The following is a 17,688-nucleotide window of genomic DNA, read 5'->3' as shown; positions in this document are numbered from 1 at the left end:
TTCTAAGTCATACTGAGTCCAATGGGAAGTCACTAAAGGGTTTAAAATGTGAAAGGGAGTGGTGTGAACCCATTAGCGTTTTAGAAAGATCGATATGCAATATGAGGAATGGATGAAGGAAGGAAATCTTGGGAGCCAGAGACATCAAGTTGCAGTCATTCAGGTGAGCGGTGCTGGTAGCAGAGAGGATGACAAAGAAGGGGTGGACCTGAGAGATGATAAAGACTAGGATCCGCTGGACTTGATGTTGGGTTGCCTGTACGGTAAGGAATGGAGAGGTTGCGGATGCTGGCTGGCTTTCTTGGTTGATGATGATGACATTCCATGAGAGAATATAGGAAGAAATTATAGGAAGGTTTATATTTATTGAATGCTGACTATATATACCAGATACTTGACTACTAATTTAAAATTGGACTTCATTTAATCTTCAAAAGACCCTACGAGCTATATAGCATTAGACCTGTTTTACCCATGAGAAGAGTTGCATTTAGCTAAGAAGCGGGGAAGTCAGGATTTGAACCCAGTGTCTCCAGCGACTTCACTTCGTGTGCTCCTGCTTAGATTAGGTCATGTGGGTTTTGTGGAGCGTGTGGAACATCTGTGTATATTCAGGAGTAGAATATGTTGTGTGAAGCTCTGGAGAGAAAGCTGGGCTTGGGCTGCAGATTTGGAAGTCACCAGTATACCAATTAAAGCCTTGGATCTGAGCAGTAAAGAGCATGTGGAATGAGAAAAGAAGGTCCTCTGACAGAACCTCAGGAACCTCAGCACTGAAGGAGCTGGGGCAAGAACAGGGGAGCCCAAATTGGCACCCCAAAATGACCAGAAAGGTGGGAGGATGTCACAGATGGGGAGGGAAGTGATGAAAAGTTGTATACAGCCCTAATGCTCACAGTTGGGAATGAAATACTCAGTTAATCGTGATGCATTTACAACGAGAATGCCACGTCTCTGTGGAACTGACAAGTAGGCTGACTCTGAAATGTGAGGGGATAGATGCACGTGGAGCAATGTTATGTGGGTAACAGAACAGCAAAATCATACATTTGGATAGAACTTTTAAAAAAGATTTTATTTATTTTTAGAGAGAGGGGAAGGGAGGGAGAAGGGGAGAGAAACATCAATGTGTGGTTGCCTCTCACATGCCCCTCCGACTGGGGACCTGGCCTGCAACCCAGGCATGTGCCCTGACTGGGAATCGAACCAACAGTCCTTTGGTTCGCAGGCCGGCACTGAATCCACTGAGCCACACCAGCCAGGGCCATTTGGGTAAAACTTTTAAAAATTGGACTTGCAGCTCTGAATGGTGTAGCTCAGTGAGTTGGGCATCACCAACTGGAAGATCACCAGTTCGATTCCCAGTCAGAGCACATGCCTAGGGTACGGGCCAGGTCCCCATTGGGGGTGTGTGAGAGGCAACCAATCAGTGTTCCTCTCATACATCAATGTTTCTTTCCCTTTCTTCTTTCTCCTCTCTCTAAAAATAAATAAATAAAGTCTTTAAAAAAAAAAAAAACTTGGACTTGAGTGACCAAGATCAGAAGTAGTATGATTTTTAAAAGATAATTGGTGGAGGAAAGGAGTGTAGAGTGTTAATAAAATTATGTAAAATGGTACAACCCCTGTGGAAAACAGTATGGCGGTTCCTCAAAAAATTAAAAATAGATTTACTATATGATCTAGCAATTCCACTTCTGGGTTAAAATGGTAAATTTTCTGTGTATTTTACCACACACAGAAATAATAAAGACAATAAAAATGGTGGTGACACAGCCTCATCCCACAGTTTGATTCAGTGGGGCTGGGGTCATCAGTGGCCCTAGCACACAGCCAGAGTGGGGACCGCTGGTTTAGCTGAGGGAGAGTGCCCCATGGGGAAGCCGGATTCCCTGAGCACACCTGAAGTTCATCTTGGTTTCTAAGTAGAGTTCTCTTTGGTTTTGGTCTTTATTTCATTTTATAACCCTTGTGATCAGAAGGAAAAGTAAGTAAACATATCCACTGTAGAAAGTTTGGCAATGTTCAAAAAATAGAAATCATCCAGAGTCCCATCAGCTTGAGTAATGATGAAATGCAGGTGTATTCTGGCCCTTCGATTGTTACAGTTTGTAATATGTTTATACGTTACCAATATCCTTGTATATTCTCATGTCAGTATATGTTTTGTATATATGTCTTCTATCCTTTTTTTAAAAAAATGATATCCTACCTCACATATTGTTTTGTTTTTCCACTTTTTTCCCATTTTCACCATAATTTTTTAACAGTTTACTTTTTATTGTATTTTTCCCATCACCATTTATCTGCCTTACACCCTCTTTCACCTCTACCCACCCAGCTCCCCACTGTTTTCCCACTTTTTTTTCCCAATTTCAAAAAGGGCTAATTTTAATCATCTTAATAACCAATTAAATGAAACCCCTTTTTTAAAATTAGGGAATCCTAATGATGTTGAGGTAGAGGATGCTGTTATCAGGTAATAATAGGTATAAGATAAAATTAACAAAACGGAAGGAAAGGATGCACTGACTTGAAATTGTCTCCCTTTAAATTCATGTGGAAGATTAAGAACACTTTTTCCAATTCAGAGTTCTAAGCAGGAAATCCAGATACGCCATGTCACGGACTTGCTTCTTTAATTGCAGATGAACTCAGCAGCCAGTGGGAAGAATCCAGAACAGCAGACTGCAAAACAGCTGTCCCCATGAGGGAGCCTGTCACTGTGCCTTTGATTTGTCCAGCTGGGCTCATTCCCAAATGTTCAGGATTTGGATTCCTAAAGTCTTTTTTAGCATTTGACTAATTCTTTGTTGGTGGAAGGGGCTGGGACTGTTTCTCCACACATAAACTGCTCTTTGTCATAAATCACTTTTATAATGAGAGAGCAGCTAGGACACGTCGCCACATCTTCCCCATTCTCCAGATCTTCCTTGGTGATGCAGAAGTTATCGCCACAAGGGCAGGGATAGAAGTACGTTTCCAAGTCCTCGTCAAATTGGAAGTCCTCGATTCCACCTCGTCGTGAAACACTGCCATCGTACGGGGGCCAGACGAGGGTCCCCACCAGCCGAAATAGACCCACGTCCTGTTTTCCCACTTTTTAACAAAGATATGGTGATGTCTTTCAGGTCATTGAGGGCCTTCTTCCTCATGGTTTTCAGTGTTATTTATCAAACCCATTACTGTTATTAAACATCTAGATTGTTTCCCAGTTTTCACTACCACATTCAATGTTGGCATAAATAACTGTATAAAAATATTATTTTATACATCACTGTTGCTTTTGTTGTGGCCAATTTGGTAGTTGAAAAAAAAATTATATTTTGTTTCTAGTGAACATTTTCCTATGCTTGCTAACATACATTTTTAAATTATAATCTGTGTAGCACCTAGGTAGTTCTCTTCAGTCTTTTACTGGTTTTTGTTTCCCGCTCTTTTTTTGTGTGTGTGATATAATATCGAATCATGAACTTTTACCCTTAAGTCCCTGAAGGTAGAGTATATTGAGTAGAGTCACACAGAAAATGAAGTGGAGAACAGGGATTCATCTGAACCCAGCTTTATTCACTGTTTTCATTTTTTCTTCTTCCAGGAGATGGATATTGCTAATAATCCCTAAGTCTCTCTGGGAGAAGGTTCTGCAGCTTTTCATTTTGCAGCGGGGCTTCATTTGTGCTTTTGGGCAGAGAACTTGTAGCTTCTGCACGAGCCAGAAAACTTCACCCGAGTGTGCCCTCCACTAACAGCCAGTGTACTGCTTGCTGTTCCAGGAGCCATGTTTGACCAGGACTGTGGGACGCTCATACTCATGTTGGAGGCTCTTGTGAGGAGATGAGTTGGTGAACAGAGAAGCCGGCATGAAGATTCTCCCAGGAGTGGGCGTGTTTGGGACTGGCAGCTCCGCCCGGGTTCTGGTCCCACTGCTGAGGGCAGAAGGGTTCACCGTGGAGGCCCTGTGGGGGAAGACTGAGGAAGAGGCGAAACAGCTTGCGGAGGAGATGAACATCACCTTCTACACCAGCCAGACCGATGACGTCTTGCTGCATCAGGACGTGGATCTGGTGTGCATCAACATCCCCCCTCCACTCACCCGGCAAATATCTGTGAAGGCTCTAGGTACGGACGGTCAGGCCGTAGCGTGGGCAGATTGTGCCTCCCTCTGGGCGGTCCTTCTTGGCCTTGAGTCTGCAGGTGCTGGCACTCTGGGGCAGTGCTGGGCAGGGCACGCTGGGCCGGCCTACAGCTGTGGGAGGAAATGCTGTAGTGGCTAGGGAAGACCTCCTTCCCTGCCTCCCCTAAGTAAATATCAAGCAAAAAGTAAGCAGATGCCTTAAGAGTTGTCCTGTCACAGGGACTAGTGTTTATTACATTTTAGGCGACGTTAAAAGTTCGCCTCTCTGAAGTCAGAGTTCAGAGACCTGGACACCGGGAAATTGGTTGTGATTGACAGGTTTGTTCTTCCATTTCTGTGGCATGCGTCACCACAGAAGGGGGAGGAGGGTGTGTAGCAAGGGTGCCATTTCCCTTGTTTTGTCGGGCCCTGACTAGTTTGAGCACACACCCTTCCTGCCAGACTTTGCGATCTTGTTTGCCAGCGGGCAGGAAGGCACTCTGTCAGCACCGGGCTTCCCCGACAGGATCCACGGGACAGCCTGCTCACATCTCTGTTCCCTCGGGAAGCGGTTGGCTCAGCAACCTCCTGCCCCTGGCTGGGCGTAGCTTACAAAGCCGGTTTCCTACAGTTCCTGTTAGGCTTCTCTTTCCTGTCAACTGTAGAAACATTCTTTGCCTTATGTAAACTAGGATCTAATTTAATAGGAAAGCAGATCAGTAAACATTCACCCAGCAATTTTGTTTTAATGCCTCCTGTGTGCCAGGCACCGTCCGATGTCATTCTGGATGTTCAGAACAGTGCTGGACCAGAGAGCTCTCCTTACCTTCAGATTCCATAGTCAAATTGAAGAGCCTAGAAATAACACATTGCAAAGTAAATAAGAAAAGACTTAAGTAACAATTCAGGTAGCATGTAATTAATTGACAAAATCATTCTTTTAAGTTGATAGGAGCCACGTGTCTTTCAAATGCAGTTGGAGGTCCCTGAGTCCAAGCTGACCACCATGCCTCCTGGCCACCACCATGGTGGAGGGTCCAAGGCTCTGCTCTTTGTTTCTTTCTTATTCTTTTTTTTTTTTAAGATTTTATTTATTTATTTTTAGAGAAAGAGAGGGAAAGAAACGTTAATGTGCAGCTGCCTCTCACACATGCCCCCATTGGGGACCTGGCCCGCAACCCAGGCATGTGCCCTGGCTGGGAATCGAACTGGCAACCCTTTGGTGCTCATGCCTGCGCTCAATCCACTGAGCCACACCAGCCAGGGCTATTCTTGTTCTGAAGATAAGAGGGTGTCTTTGTCGCTTTTGGCCCAATGGGTGGGGAAGGATAAATGTTCATTGCAGTGAGCAAGAATATGAGTCTGTCTGGTTGTTGATTTGGGGCATGTAAGTTTTGACCAAAAATTACAGGTGGCTAGTTTTCGAGCTTTCTTTTCCAGAGCTCGCTCTCTCTCTTGAGGATGTGTGACACTGGAGCTGTTCATTGGCCCTAGATTCTTAGGAGGGCAGATAATGGCTCCCAGATTGAGTTTAGAAGTAGACCTAAGTCAACACTTTAACAGAGAGCTAGTGGTTCAAGAGGAATCAGGCTACCACGGTCACCTGACTTTTTGCCATTTCTTGTTGGTGAGGCCAGGTATGTCTAGAGGCTTTCAGTCTCCTTGAATTTTAAGGTCCCCACAGAAACCATTTCCAAGCTGTATAGGAAGAAGGGGAAACCCCAGGGTTCTTTGGCCACAAGCCTGCTGTTCTCAGGTTCCTGGTATGGGAATGTCCTAGACTTTGGGCCTTTTACTATAAGCAGGAAGTACAGCCCCAGCCGGGTACCTCAGTTGGTTATAGCATCGTCCCAATACACCAAAGTTGCAGGTTCCATCCCTGGTCAGGGCACATATAAGAATCAACCAATGAATGCATACAGAAGTGGAACAACAAATCATTGTTTCTCTCTCTCTAAAAATCAGTAAGTAAAAAAAATTAAACAGGAAGTACAGGGATGTCAGAAACTTCTGGGGTCTTGTATCCCAGCCCTTGGTGAAGCAAGGCCATGAGCCCTCCCTCCACATCTCTGTTGTCAGGAGGAGGAGGGTGTGGATGAGCATCCTTGGTGGCACAGGATCCCAGGAGATAGTAGGCCTGGGAGAGCCCATGTCAGCTTGACCTGCCCTCACGTACTGCCCCCTCAGTCCCCAAAGGAATTGCTGAGACTGTGTGGCCATGAAGTTCACTCCCTGAGTGCTTTCACTTTTTTTAGTGAGAATTCTGACTTGACTTCAGCACATATGGAAGAGGCCAGAAGAACTCCTAGTTTTCCCAGAGGGCTGGGTGTGAGTATATGAACTGCTGTACACAGAACACCAAACCGACTTGACATCAGACCCCACTTCTGGTCCGGTTTCTGTCCCTCTCAACCGCTGTGGGCCCCTGTGAATGGGGGTGAGTAGGGTGTCATTCAGCCATTCCAGCGTGATATATGACTGCCTCCAAGTGCTGACCAAGAAAGACACTCAGGAAAGCCTCACGTTACGAGAGGAAGCCAGGCTTTCCCGTACAGTGTATTTAAAAGTCTTCAGAGTCAGTACCCCCAAAGACCCTCACTGCCATTCCACCTTGCTGTGTATTCCCACGTGTGAGTCTCTTTATATACGCATGAGAGTATATTTTTCTACGTTTTTGCCACATAGGGTCTCTCTTTTATTTTTTTTCCTGTCATTGGGGCTGTATCTAAGCTTTAGACTTTAGATACTCAGTTTCTTTTATTTATTGTTATTTTTTTTATCCTTACCCAAGAACATTTTTTCATTGCTTTTAAGATTTTAAATTTATTTTTAGAGAGGGGAAGGGAGGGAGAAAGAGGGAGAGACACATCAATGTGTGGTTGCTTCCATGCACCGCCTACTGAGGAACTGGCCCACAACCAAGGCATGTGCCCTAGACTAGGAATCAAACTGGCGACCCTTTGGTTCACAGGCTGGCACTCAATCCACTATCACCAGCCAGAACTCGTTTTTTCATTGCTTTTAGAGAGAGAGGAAGCACCCTGACCTGTGTGGCTCAGTTGGGCATTGCTCTGCAAAGCAAAAGGTCACCGATTCAATTCCCAGTCAGGGCACATGCCTGGGTTGTGGGCCGGGTCCCCAGTTGGGGTGCATGTAAGAGGCGACCTACCAATGTTTCTCTCTCACATCTATGTTTCTCCTCTTCTCTTTCTCCCTACCTCCCCTTCTCTTTAAAAATAAATAAATAGAATTCTAAAAAAATATCCTGCTTCCTTTAAAAGAAAAAAATAAAGAGAGAAACATCGGTATAACAGAGAAACATTGATTGATTTCCCCTCCCCCCATTAGGCTCCCCAACTGGGGATTGAACCCACAACTTAGGCATGTGCCCCGAGGAGTCAAACCCGCAATGTTTTGGTGTACGGGGACGAGACTCCAACCAAGCCACACCGGCCATGGCTAGATTCTCAATCTTTTTAGAGCTGGAAAAAAGCCATAATTATTTAGCTCTATAGTTTTTGAGAAGTACTCTAAATTTTAGATTAGCTCTTCCAGATTCGAGCCCATGAAAAGTTTATCCAGTCATCTAAAGCCTCTATTTAGTTGTGGGTCCTCTGGTATCGTGCAGTGCTAGACATCACAACAGGGGAGTCGTGGAGACTGTGAAGCATGTGAGGCATACGGCACCAGCAGAGATGCACCTGTGAGGACGTGTCATTTAGGAGACCGTGATTCTCCTAAAACTGTCCGTAATAGTCGTGGTGCTGTATTTTCTTCTGGAATTCCCATCCATGCGGGGGCTGTGGAGAGGCTCTCTGGTCCAGTGGCTCTCAGAATGTGGTCCCTGAACCAACAGCATCAGTGTGACCAGGGAACTTGTTACAAATTCATATTCTCAGGCCCATTTCTAGACCTTCTGAATCTGGGGTGAGGCCTCACAATCTGTTTGAACGGTCCTTCCGGGTGATTCTGACGCACACTGAGGAGGGAGAGTCACTGATCCAATCCAGTGTCTGCATTTTCAGTTACAGAATCCGAGGCTCAGCAATATTCAGTTTACTTCTCATTAAGTCTTGATGCTATGGGCAAAATTCCATTTTCCTCAGTTCGTTAGGTCATTACATTTTTACCTGACTTCTGAGGCTATAAGGGTTGTTTCTTGCCCTATTAGTTTTTCCTAAAATTAGTTCGTGTGCTTATCCTCCAGAGGTGCACTTCTCATATCACAGCTCTTTCTGTGGCATCTTAGTTTCTGCTTTTGTTTCACCTTTGTTTCTTTCTCTTTTTTAAAAGATTTCTTCCACTTCAAATTTTATCTTTAAACCTTTTCCATAAATTCCTTAAAGGAGAGGGAGGGACCCTGATAGGTTTTATTACTCAGCTCAGAAAAATACAGTTTAAAGTGGCTTAACATCTTTGTTACAGTTGAATGTTTTCTGAACTCTGTCACTAAAAGGTGAGTTTCTGTTCCCAGTTCTTGGCACTTACGTGCCTCATTAGAAAAACACCAAGTTTGCCAACTCTTTCCCCATGGGCTGTTGAGATAACAAGAGATCGTTCTTCAAGCCGCCTGACCCAGATAATTTAAGCCCAAGAACACTAGTCTCTTGAGATGCCTTCCCTGACCCCCAGTCCAGGCCAGGTTCCTGCTGTATGCTTCCAGATGATTATTTATAGATATTCACGGCATTTATCACAGGTGAGGTTCTATGTGTACTTGTACTATACTCTAATCACTGGCTGTCTCTCCCACTAAATGGTAAGTTTCCTGAAGGTAGAGACCAAGCCCGATGTTGTGTCCCCAGCGTTTGACACAGGGCGCAGCACACTGGATGAATGAAGACATCCACAAATTCTGCCCATGCAAGCCCAGTCTGCTGATGTGACCCAGGGAGCCAGCGGGGGCCTGCGACCCAGGAAAGGGTGGAGAGGAGGCCGTGAACAAGAATGAATCAGTCTGGTGCTTTCAAACTTACTTTTCTAGTAGCAGAACCCTTTTTGTTTAAAAAATATACATAGTAATCCCTGCTTTTCCTGGGCTGCTTCTCTCCTCTGCTGTTTGAAATCGTTTACCTAGTCCCACGCCTCTAAATAGGGAAACACAAGTGCCGGGGTCCCAGAGCTGTGGACCTGTGGTGTGTCACCAGGGAACGAAATGGTGGTCCGAGTCAGCTTCTCTGGGCCTTTGGTGCTCAAGGGCACTTCACTCCTAAGTAGTCTGGGGAGCATGTGCTTGTGCTAGAGAGAGGCTTGCAGCCTGAAACTGTTCACCACACAGAGGATGTGAACTTATAAGCACTGAGCATCCATGCTTTCCCTATTCCCTGGAGACAAAAAGCAGTTCTTAGCTTCGCTAATCTCTCCTTTGACTTCCTAGCAGGAAAGCTAGATAAACAAGTCTTTCGAGGCAGTCCAATTGTTGCTAAAGGTAAAGACCCTGTGTAGCTGGCCTGCATTTAACTCAAAATGGCCTTTAGCTCCCATGCTAATAGTACTGCTGGGCCCTGAGTTCAAAATCTCTCTTGTTCAGGCTCAGGAAGGGAGGTCTCTCCCCGTTCCCTGCCCTCTTCTGGCATGAAACAGATTACTCATCCTAGTTTTACCACCTCCAAACTCTCAGCAGCCACAAAAGTCCTCTTCCTCCCAGCCCACCTCCTCTCCTCGCCACACTGCAGTGCTCACCCAGCCGCCGAAAGTGAATAGTTAGAGCAGGAAGCCTCTGGTTTGGCCAGAGCTGCAGCTCCCAGGTGGGGTGTTTGTGTCTGAGGACCTGATTCCCTCGTTACTTTCCTGGTCCGCCGCATGTGCTGTACCGCCAAGTGGCCAAACCCTCACCCCGTGCTGTGATTCTCCAGTCCTCACCCTGAAGTACCACCGTGAAGAAGCACTGGGGACCTCCGATAGCAGTCGGGTGACATTCCCTGCAGGGACCCTCCTGCCAGACCCCAGTGCGAGGACTCCCCCCCTCACTGTGGCCCCCGGCCCAGGCCAAGTGACACTTGGCTAGCCAGTCTCCCGTTGTCCTGCCAGCACCTGTTATAAAGCTTTTGTTATTATTTAGAGAGGAGTGAGAGATTTAAGAGTTTTGTCAAGGGAAGAGATTGAATTATGTCATAGGCTACTGATCTCCACGTTTCCTCCTCACTACAGCCCTAGGGTTCACGACGCTGGGCGCTCCTGCCTGAGAATCCCGTGAGTGCACGTGGCAATGCTCTGAGTGGTTCTTGAGGGTCAGGGTAGCGGGGAAGCGGAGTAGGAAGTGAGGAGAGTTTGGAGGGACTGGCCGGAGGCACCAAATTGTCTCCCGTGGGCTCTGTTAGGGTGTGAACCTCCAAAGGGCTGGGCAGGAGTAACTGTATGAGAGGCCTGATAAACAGCACATATAATAAGGAAACTCATCTATGCTCACGTTGATTTTAAAACAACTTTTTTTAAAACCAAAATTTCAAAACACTGAACACCAAAATTACTGGCCTGGAAAATGTAGCTCCCATGTGAGTCTTAAAATTTAAGTCACTGTGGGCCCTTCTGCATTGAGGACATCTGTTGGGTCTCCTCTCCCTGGTGATGGCGAATATACTGTTGACAGCTGTGCTGGGGCAGGCAGATCGCACTTACTGTCTCTCTTGACTTAGTCTCCTCTACTCTGCGAGGTGGATGTGCCTTCCGTTTTATAGTGCAGTGTAGTAAACCAAAACCCAGAGAGTTGCAGAAAATTTTCAGGTTATTTAGCAATGAAGTGAAAGAACAGCATTTGAAGAGAAATGACTGGCCCCAAAGCTTGACTTCAGCACCAGTAAATGGCCTTTGCTGGGTGGTCAGCTGTCCATGTGGGACAGCAGTCACCTGTATAAAGTTCTCTTATTTTTTTATTGCAAGTTGTATGGCCTGTAGTTGCCATTGTTTCTGTTACAAAGTGGCCAGCCAAATCCTGCTCCTGAGCCTGTTTGAATGGAGTCAGGAAGCTGCACCCTGCACTGGGCCACCAGAAATATCTGGGTCCCAATCATTACCCCACTGAAAACACTCAGGAAATTTCCAGGGGACCAAGGGAATGAACACCAGGGTTACTGGGGATGCACATACCCAGAGAAGGCATGCTCTTAACCTGGTTGCCTTGCGATACAGACTTCCATGCTGGGCACCTGCCCCTCCACCCAGCAAATGCCTGTGGAGTGTGAGGGTGGAGCTTGCAGGGCCTTAAGGGTAGGAACCTAAATGTGCACATTGTTCAAGATGGTCTTCAGCAAGGAGAATAAGCACACATGGTAGTCTAGCCCGAGATGCTGTGTGCGGACTGCATTGACAGGCCTAGCCCTGCCTGTCCGCGCTCTGTTTAGCAAGCGTTGCCTCTCCGCATCCGCCAGGCCTTTGTGCACTGCAGCCCCCATCTCGCATTCAATGGCTAGAGCAGTCTGAGCCGGGGAGGGACTGTAGTAGGCAAAGAGATCAAAAAGTGAATTTTGGAGGGGTGAAGAGACCGTTTGTGGCCTTGTGCATAGGCCACTGTAAGGACTTTGGCCAATTCAGAGAGGTTCATGCAAAGCAGAGGTATGATCTGATCTATCTTAAGTTTTAAGAGAATTACCTGGGCTGCTTTGTTGAGAAGAAACCAAGGGGGACCAGGTAGGTTACCATTGAAACAATCCAGGCAAAAACGGGTGATTTGGGCGAGGAAGGTGGCGGCAGTGGTCGTGATAACTGGTCAGATTCTGCACGCAGTTTGAAGGCTGAGCGAACAGGATTTACTGATGGTTGATAGTGGGGTGTGAGAGATGACTCCAGTAGTTTTGTCTTGAGAAACTGGGTGAATGGAGTTGTCACTGAGCTAGGGAAGACCTGGGGAGGGGAGTATCAAGAGCTTAGTTTTGGATTCACCCCAAACTTACTCCTCCACCTTGAATGTCTGCCAACTACTTAATTTCCCACATTACTTATAGCCCCTGTGTAACCCCTCCAGCTCATTTTCTGGGGCGCAGTTCCCTCTGTCTGATGCCCTTTCCCCCTTATACTCCCTGGAACATCACTTCCCTGTGAAGGCTTCTCTGATCCTGCCATCTGTTACCTGCTGTTACCTGTGTGTGTATCTAGTCCATCCCACTTCTTGGGCTATGTAAGTTTTTAGCATAGGACTACCTTCTTTCTTTTTTAAAAATTTTTAGAGAGAAGAGAAGGGAGGGAGGGAGAGAGGGTTGCCTCTTGTCTACTGGGGACCTGGCCCACAACCCAGACATGTGCCCTTACTGAGAATCGAACTGGTGACCCTTTGGTTCACAGACCAGTGCTCAAATGCACTGAGCCACACCAGCCAGGACAAGGACTACTTTCTAATTGAGCCATCCCAAGCTCACAGGAGTACCTCAGCTATTGGTGGCTTATGGCTGCTCATACCCTCATAAACTTTCATTTTAAAACATGGAAGAACGTTGATCTTTTCCATTTCCTCATATGGAAGTAAGCTGCTCAGTCCTCGGACTCCCTCATCAGGTTTTGTCTAGCTTTGTTTTGCTCTGTGCCTTCCAGCTGCAGTGGACTCAGAATGGGTGTGAGGGCAGAAAGGATGTTTTCACTCCCTTTCTCCTCCTATTGGGGCCAAGTACTTTCTGGCCTTATGACAACACTAACTTATTGAGCCAGGGTTTCCAAAGAACAGCCCGTGGGGAATCTGAGAGCCCTTTCTGCAGGTATGCCTGAGAGTGCATTGTCCATCCTCCAGAACATAGATTCTCTTGCCCCAAGTTGGTGACCTAATAAATGCAGAAAGGTACATAGGCATGTCTGAGGAGCATGTCTACCTCTCCAGACCGTTTAGGCAGTGTTCTCCAAAGAAGCAGAACCACTAGGATGTAGAGAGAGAGATTTATTTTAAGAAATTGGCTCATGTGATTGTAGGAGGTGACAAATCTGAAACCCACAGGACAGAACAGCAGTATTGAAATTCCAGCAAAAGTTGATGTTGCAGACTTGAGTCTGATGGTGGTCTGGAGGCAGAATTCCTTTGTCTTCAGGGAGCCTCTGTCATTTTTCTGAAGTCCTTCAACTGATTGGGTGAGACCCACCCACGTTGTGGAGGGTAATCTACTCTAGTTAAAGTCTGCTGGTTTAAACGTCAATCACATCTGAAAAAAATCCCTCTCAGCAGCGTATAGAGGTATTTGATGGGCACCATAGCCTAGCCAAGTTGACACATCAAATCATCATCGCACCCCCTCTCGTTCCCACTCCTGGTTTGTGCTTTCTGCCTCTGCTCCTTTCATTTTCCCTTAAGAAGTTACTCTTCTTTCTCCAGCCTATACCTCCACAGTCCCAGTCTCTGGGTACCATTTTTATCCAAGCTGGAGTCACCTTTCCTCTTGTCCCAGGCCACCATCTGATCTCACAAGAGACTTTCCTGAGTCCATCTGCCTTCGGAAAATACAGTGTATTTTCCCAGTGTAAACCCCTTGGGACTTGGACATTTCCTGTTGTGTTTTATTCTCAGGTATTGGGAAGAATGTGGTTTGTGAGAAGGCAGCAACCTCGGTGGATGCCTTCCGGATGGTGACAGCCTCACGCTACTACCCACAGCTGATGAGCCTGGTGGGAAATGTGCTGCGCTTCCTGCCTGCCTTCGTGCGCATGAAGCAGCTGATCGCCGAGCACTACGTGGGTGCAGTGATGATCTGCGATGCCCGCATCTACTCAGGCAGCCTGCTCAGCCCCAACTATGGCTGGATCTGCGATGAGCTTATGGGCGGTGGGGGCCTGCACACCATGGGCACCTACATCGTGGACCTGCTGACCCACCTGACTGGCCGGAGAGCCGAGAAGGTTCATGGGCTCCTCAAGACCTTTGTGAGGCAGAACGCAGCCATTCGTGGCATCCGGCATGTCACCAGCGATGACTTCTGTTTCTTCCAGATGCTCATGGGCGGGGGGGTATGCAGCACAGTAACACTCAACTTCAACATGCCAGGTGCTTTTGTGCACGAGGTCATGGTCGTAGGCTCTGCAGGACGCCTTGTTGCCCGGGGAGCTGACCTCTATGGGCAGAAGAACTCTGCCCCACAGGAGGAGCTGCTACTGAGGGACTCGTTGGCTGTGGACGCAGGGCTGCCTGAGCAGGGGTCGGAGGATGTCCCGCTGCTCTACCTAAAGGGCATGGTCTACATGGTGCAGGCCCTGCGCCAGTCCTTCCAGGGGCAGGGGGACCGCCGCACATGGGACCACACCCCCGTCTCCATGGCCGCCTCATTTGAGGATGGGTTGTATATGCAGAGCGTGGTGGACGCCATCAAAAGGTCCAGCCGATCCGGGGAGTGGGAAGCTGTGGAGGTGCTGACGGAGGAACCTGATGCGAACCAGAACCTATGTGAAGCGCTCCAGCGGAATAACCTGTGAGCCTGCACGTGGGCTCCCTGCCGTGGGGCAAAGGGGCCAGGGAGGGACCAGGAGCAGGGTGGGAGGTCTTGGCTGTAGCATAGACATTGTCTTTTATTTAACAAGTCAGCTTGGGCAGGGTCCAGTTGAAGCCCAAGGTGGCCCCGTAAAACCCCACTCTAGCACTCACTGCCTCCTCAGACCTGCAGGGCAGTGACGCTCCTGTGGCTGTGGCCGAGTGGCCTAGCACAATGAGTGAGAGGCAGACCTGCCACCAGGTCTCTGTGTAGTTAATACTGGTGAGCGGGGTCAGCAGAAGCTTGACTAGGGGGCTTCAGCCCATTTGTAGTCCTAACTGGATGAGAAAGCACAGTGAGGAGCCAATTTGGCTGATTCCTCAGGCCTGAGGGGAAATGACAAGAAGCCTTGTTTCCATGCCCTTCTTGGGCTTAGGGCGTCCCAGGAACTGGGAGGATTCCAAGTTACCGAGCCTCTGGGAGCTGCACCTGCCCTCCCTCCCATGTGACCAGGCCCGCCCAGCTTTCGGGCTGCCCCTTCCCCAGCAGGGAGGATGGATTCTCCATTAGAAGAGCTCTGGGGGCTGTTGACTAGAGCAGAGGGTCCCTGATTTGCCAGAGAGGAGACAAGGGACAGCTCTGGAACATCTGATGTTAATAAATAAATCAAACTCGGACACGGTGGCATGTGGTGGTTGGCTATTTGGTAGGTAGGTTTCTTTAGTAATGAAAGGCTTGCTTATTGCTGTAGATTGTTTATGTTTTCCCCTTTCCTGGTGGCTCCACAGTAGCTCTGACTTCCGGATCCATCGCTGTCTGGCGGGCGGGCCACGCGGGCTCCTGCCACCACCTGCCCTCAGCTCCCACCTTCCTCCCTTGGTACCAGACCCCAGGAGCCCTCCGAAGAAAAGTCTTTCCTTGACAAACAGGACTCAGGGCCTCCTGGTCCAGGGAGAGAGTGGGAGAATTTGGAGCCTCTTTGGGCTGCTGGTCAGGAGAGGTTGTGTTCTTAAAACTGAAGTTGGCTCCAGGGGAACCCTGGGGGAGGGAAGGTGAGGAATGGCCCCAAGGAGTCTGGACAGGGCCAACGTCAGGGGGAGTGCCCCCACACACTTCCCCTTGGGGTGCGTATGGCTAAACACGGACCGGCCTAGCCAGCCAGTCCTCAGCCATGCGTGTATTAGCCTGTGTTCTACAAAGGGATAGCCTTTTAGCCCTGTTGGTCAGAGGTGGGGGCTGGGGGTGGGCAAGGACATGTTCCAACCTTCTGTTCCACTGCCAGCCTGCCAGGATTAAGCCTAGAGCGAACTTCTCCCGTCTTCTACCCTTCCCTCTCTGCCCTGCCCTGCGCGCCTTGCCAGGAAGAGAAAGACTCAAGGAGGTCTCCCTCTTCCTCTCCGCACCCCTTATGAACATCAGCAGGCCAGTTTTCCCGTACTGTCCTGGTTTCGTGCCTTGTCTTGGTGAGGTAAAACAACAGTGACTAGTGCTGGAGTGTGCTTGTTGCCTGCTGGGCCCCCTGGGGTAGACATTTTATGTGTATTGTGTGTATTATTTAATACCCAAACCACTCTCTGAGGTGCTAATATTAATATTGCCCTATTCAGATCAGAAAACTGAGGCAGAGGAGCAAAGTTACTTCTCTCCTCTAAGTTGTAAGTGACGCAGTCAGGAGCCTGGCCAGGGCCATTTGACTGCGGAGCCTGACCCTGAACTACTCTTTCCCCGACTCCTGTGGCTCCTCAGACTCCGAGTGCCCAGACACCGCCCCTCCTCGCTAGTTTCCTGCTTAGTTCCCCACCGAGGTTAGTGCCTCCTCCCTGCTGCAAGACTCTCAGCCTGGCCTGAACTGGGAGGCGGACGGCCGGCGGGCAGAGAGAGAGCCTCACCAGTCAAGACGCTGGTAGAGTCCAAAGAGAAGCTGCCCCCTTCCTCCTAGGGACCATCCGGTCAGTTCCAGGTCAGTCCTTCTGCGTGTTACTAGGATGTTGAGATCCCTCCTAAATGTGGGGATTGACTGAGAAAGCACTGCATGTATTCTGCCTTATCCATGTGCTCCGACTTCAGAAAGGGCCGTGTTGCTGGCTCACAATGATACTGCTTAGGTTTTGGAGAGCTCTGCAGCAAACCCCTGTTTACAGAGATGTATTCCCAGAAGTCCTGGGGCAGACCATGGTGGACTTAGTGCAGAGCTACTTTCATCAGGGCCCCAGGGGTAACAGGTCCCCCGTTGGCACTCCCCAGAGTCCAGGTCCATGGCCATCCCTTAGACATCTTTACTGTCGTGTATCTCTTGGGTTGGTCCCAGGGAAGAGATGTGCCTTGAAGTGGCCCAGATGCCTGTGGCCCAGGAAGCCGGCAGTGATGGTCCCCAGGGGCAACTGAGCCTGCAACTGTTACAGGCTTGTCCTGCACTGCCCCCTCCTGGAGGAAGGCAGCATCACTTCCCAGGACTTGTGTCCGGAACCTCAGGATCTTCCCTGGGTCAAAGCAAATGAAGTTTTTCCAGCCAGTGAAAGTTCAGTCAACTTTTCCTCTCCGTTACAACTAGAAGAGAATTTCCAAAGTACCTGGTTCTTATTTTCCAACCCCAGCCAAATCTAGGCCTCGTACCCAGACAGAAATGGCAGTCTCCTCACCTCAGTGTTCACAGTCTCCCCATTTCTCATTCTGTCCTTCACACTGCTGCCCAAGTGACCTCTGCAAAATGTCAGGCCAGATCCCTCCCTGACTACTCTGCTCCTCACCATTTCCAGGTTCACCCAACCTGATTGCCTGATGTCTGTGCCTGTGCTCCAGCCATGCCGGGTGGCCCTCCTGCCTGGGGCTGACATCTTCCACACTAGCAAGGCTTCGTCCCTGGCACATCCTTTGCCTGGAAGGCCACCCAGCTCGCCAGGAGTCAGCTGGAGGGCTGCTTTGTCACACTCTTCTAGGAGTAGCGACAGTCACCCCCACCACCTGTGGTCCTGCAGTCTTGATCCGCAGCATGGTGTGTCTCTCTGCACCGTGCTGCGGCTGCATTTCCCCCTTAGACTGAGCTGCTAGGAGCAGTGTGACTTGTTCCTTTCTGTGGCTCCTGTCACCCCCCCTGCTTAGACAAGCTTGTCAGGTAATGGGCCTCAGGATATGTAGACTGGTTTTTTTTCTTCTATGGTTCCTGTTTCCTACATTATCTGTTGGAAGATAGGAACAGAG

General features: G+C 48.6%; 1 protein-coding gene and 1 pseudogene across 2 annotated transcripts in view; one reads left to right on the top strand and one right to left on the bottom strand.

Annotated features, from left to right (window-relative positions):
* Window positions 1-15,174, top strand: part of GFOD2 (Gfo/Idh/MocA-like oxidoreductase domain containing 2) — a 30,198-nt gene extending 15,024 nt beyond the window's left edge. For both annotated transcript variants that reach the window (XM_024556200.3, XM_024556201.4), the window contains exons 2-3: window positions 3,774-4,119; window positions 13,596-15,174. In XM_024556200.3, the coding sequence (XP_024411968.1) occupies window positions 3,861-4,119; window positions 13,596-14,494 (1,158 nt within the window). In that variant the 5' untranslated portion in view covers window positions 3,774-3,860 and the 3' untranslated portion in view covers window positions 14,495-15,174. The remainder of the gene's footprint in view (window positions 1-3,773; window positions 4,120-13,595) is intronic.
* Window positions 2,711-3,156, bottom strand: LOC112300819 (diphthamide biosynthesis protein 3-like; annotated as a pseudogene).
* Window positions 15,175-17,688: the final 2,514 nt, after the last annotated feature.

This window comes from Desmodus rotundus, chromosome 12 (genome assembly GCF_022682495.2).
Source record: "Desmodus rotundus isolate HL8 chromosome 12, HLdesRot8A.1, whole genome shotgun sequence".
In the NCBI taxonomy this organism is placed as follows: Eukaryota; Metazoa; Chordata; class Mammalia; order Chiroptera; family Phyllostomidae; genus Desmodus; species Desmodus rotundus.
The sequence above is the reverse complement of the archived record's forward strand: the minus strand, read 5'-3'. Positions and strand labels throughout refer to the sequence as shown.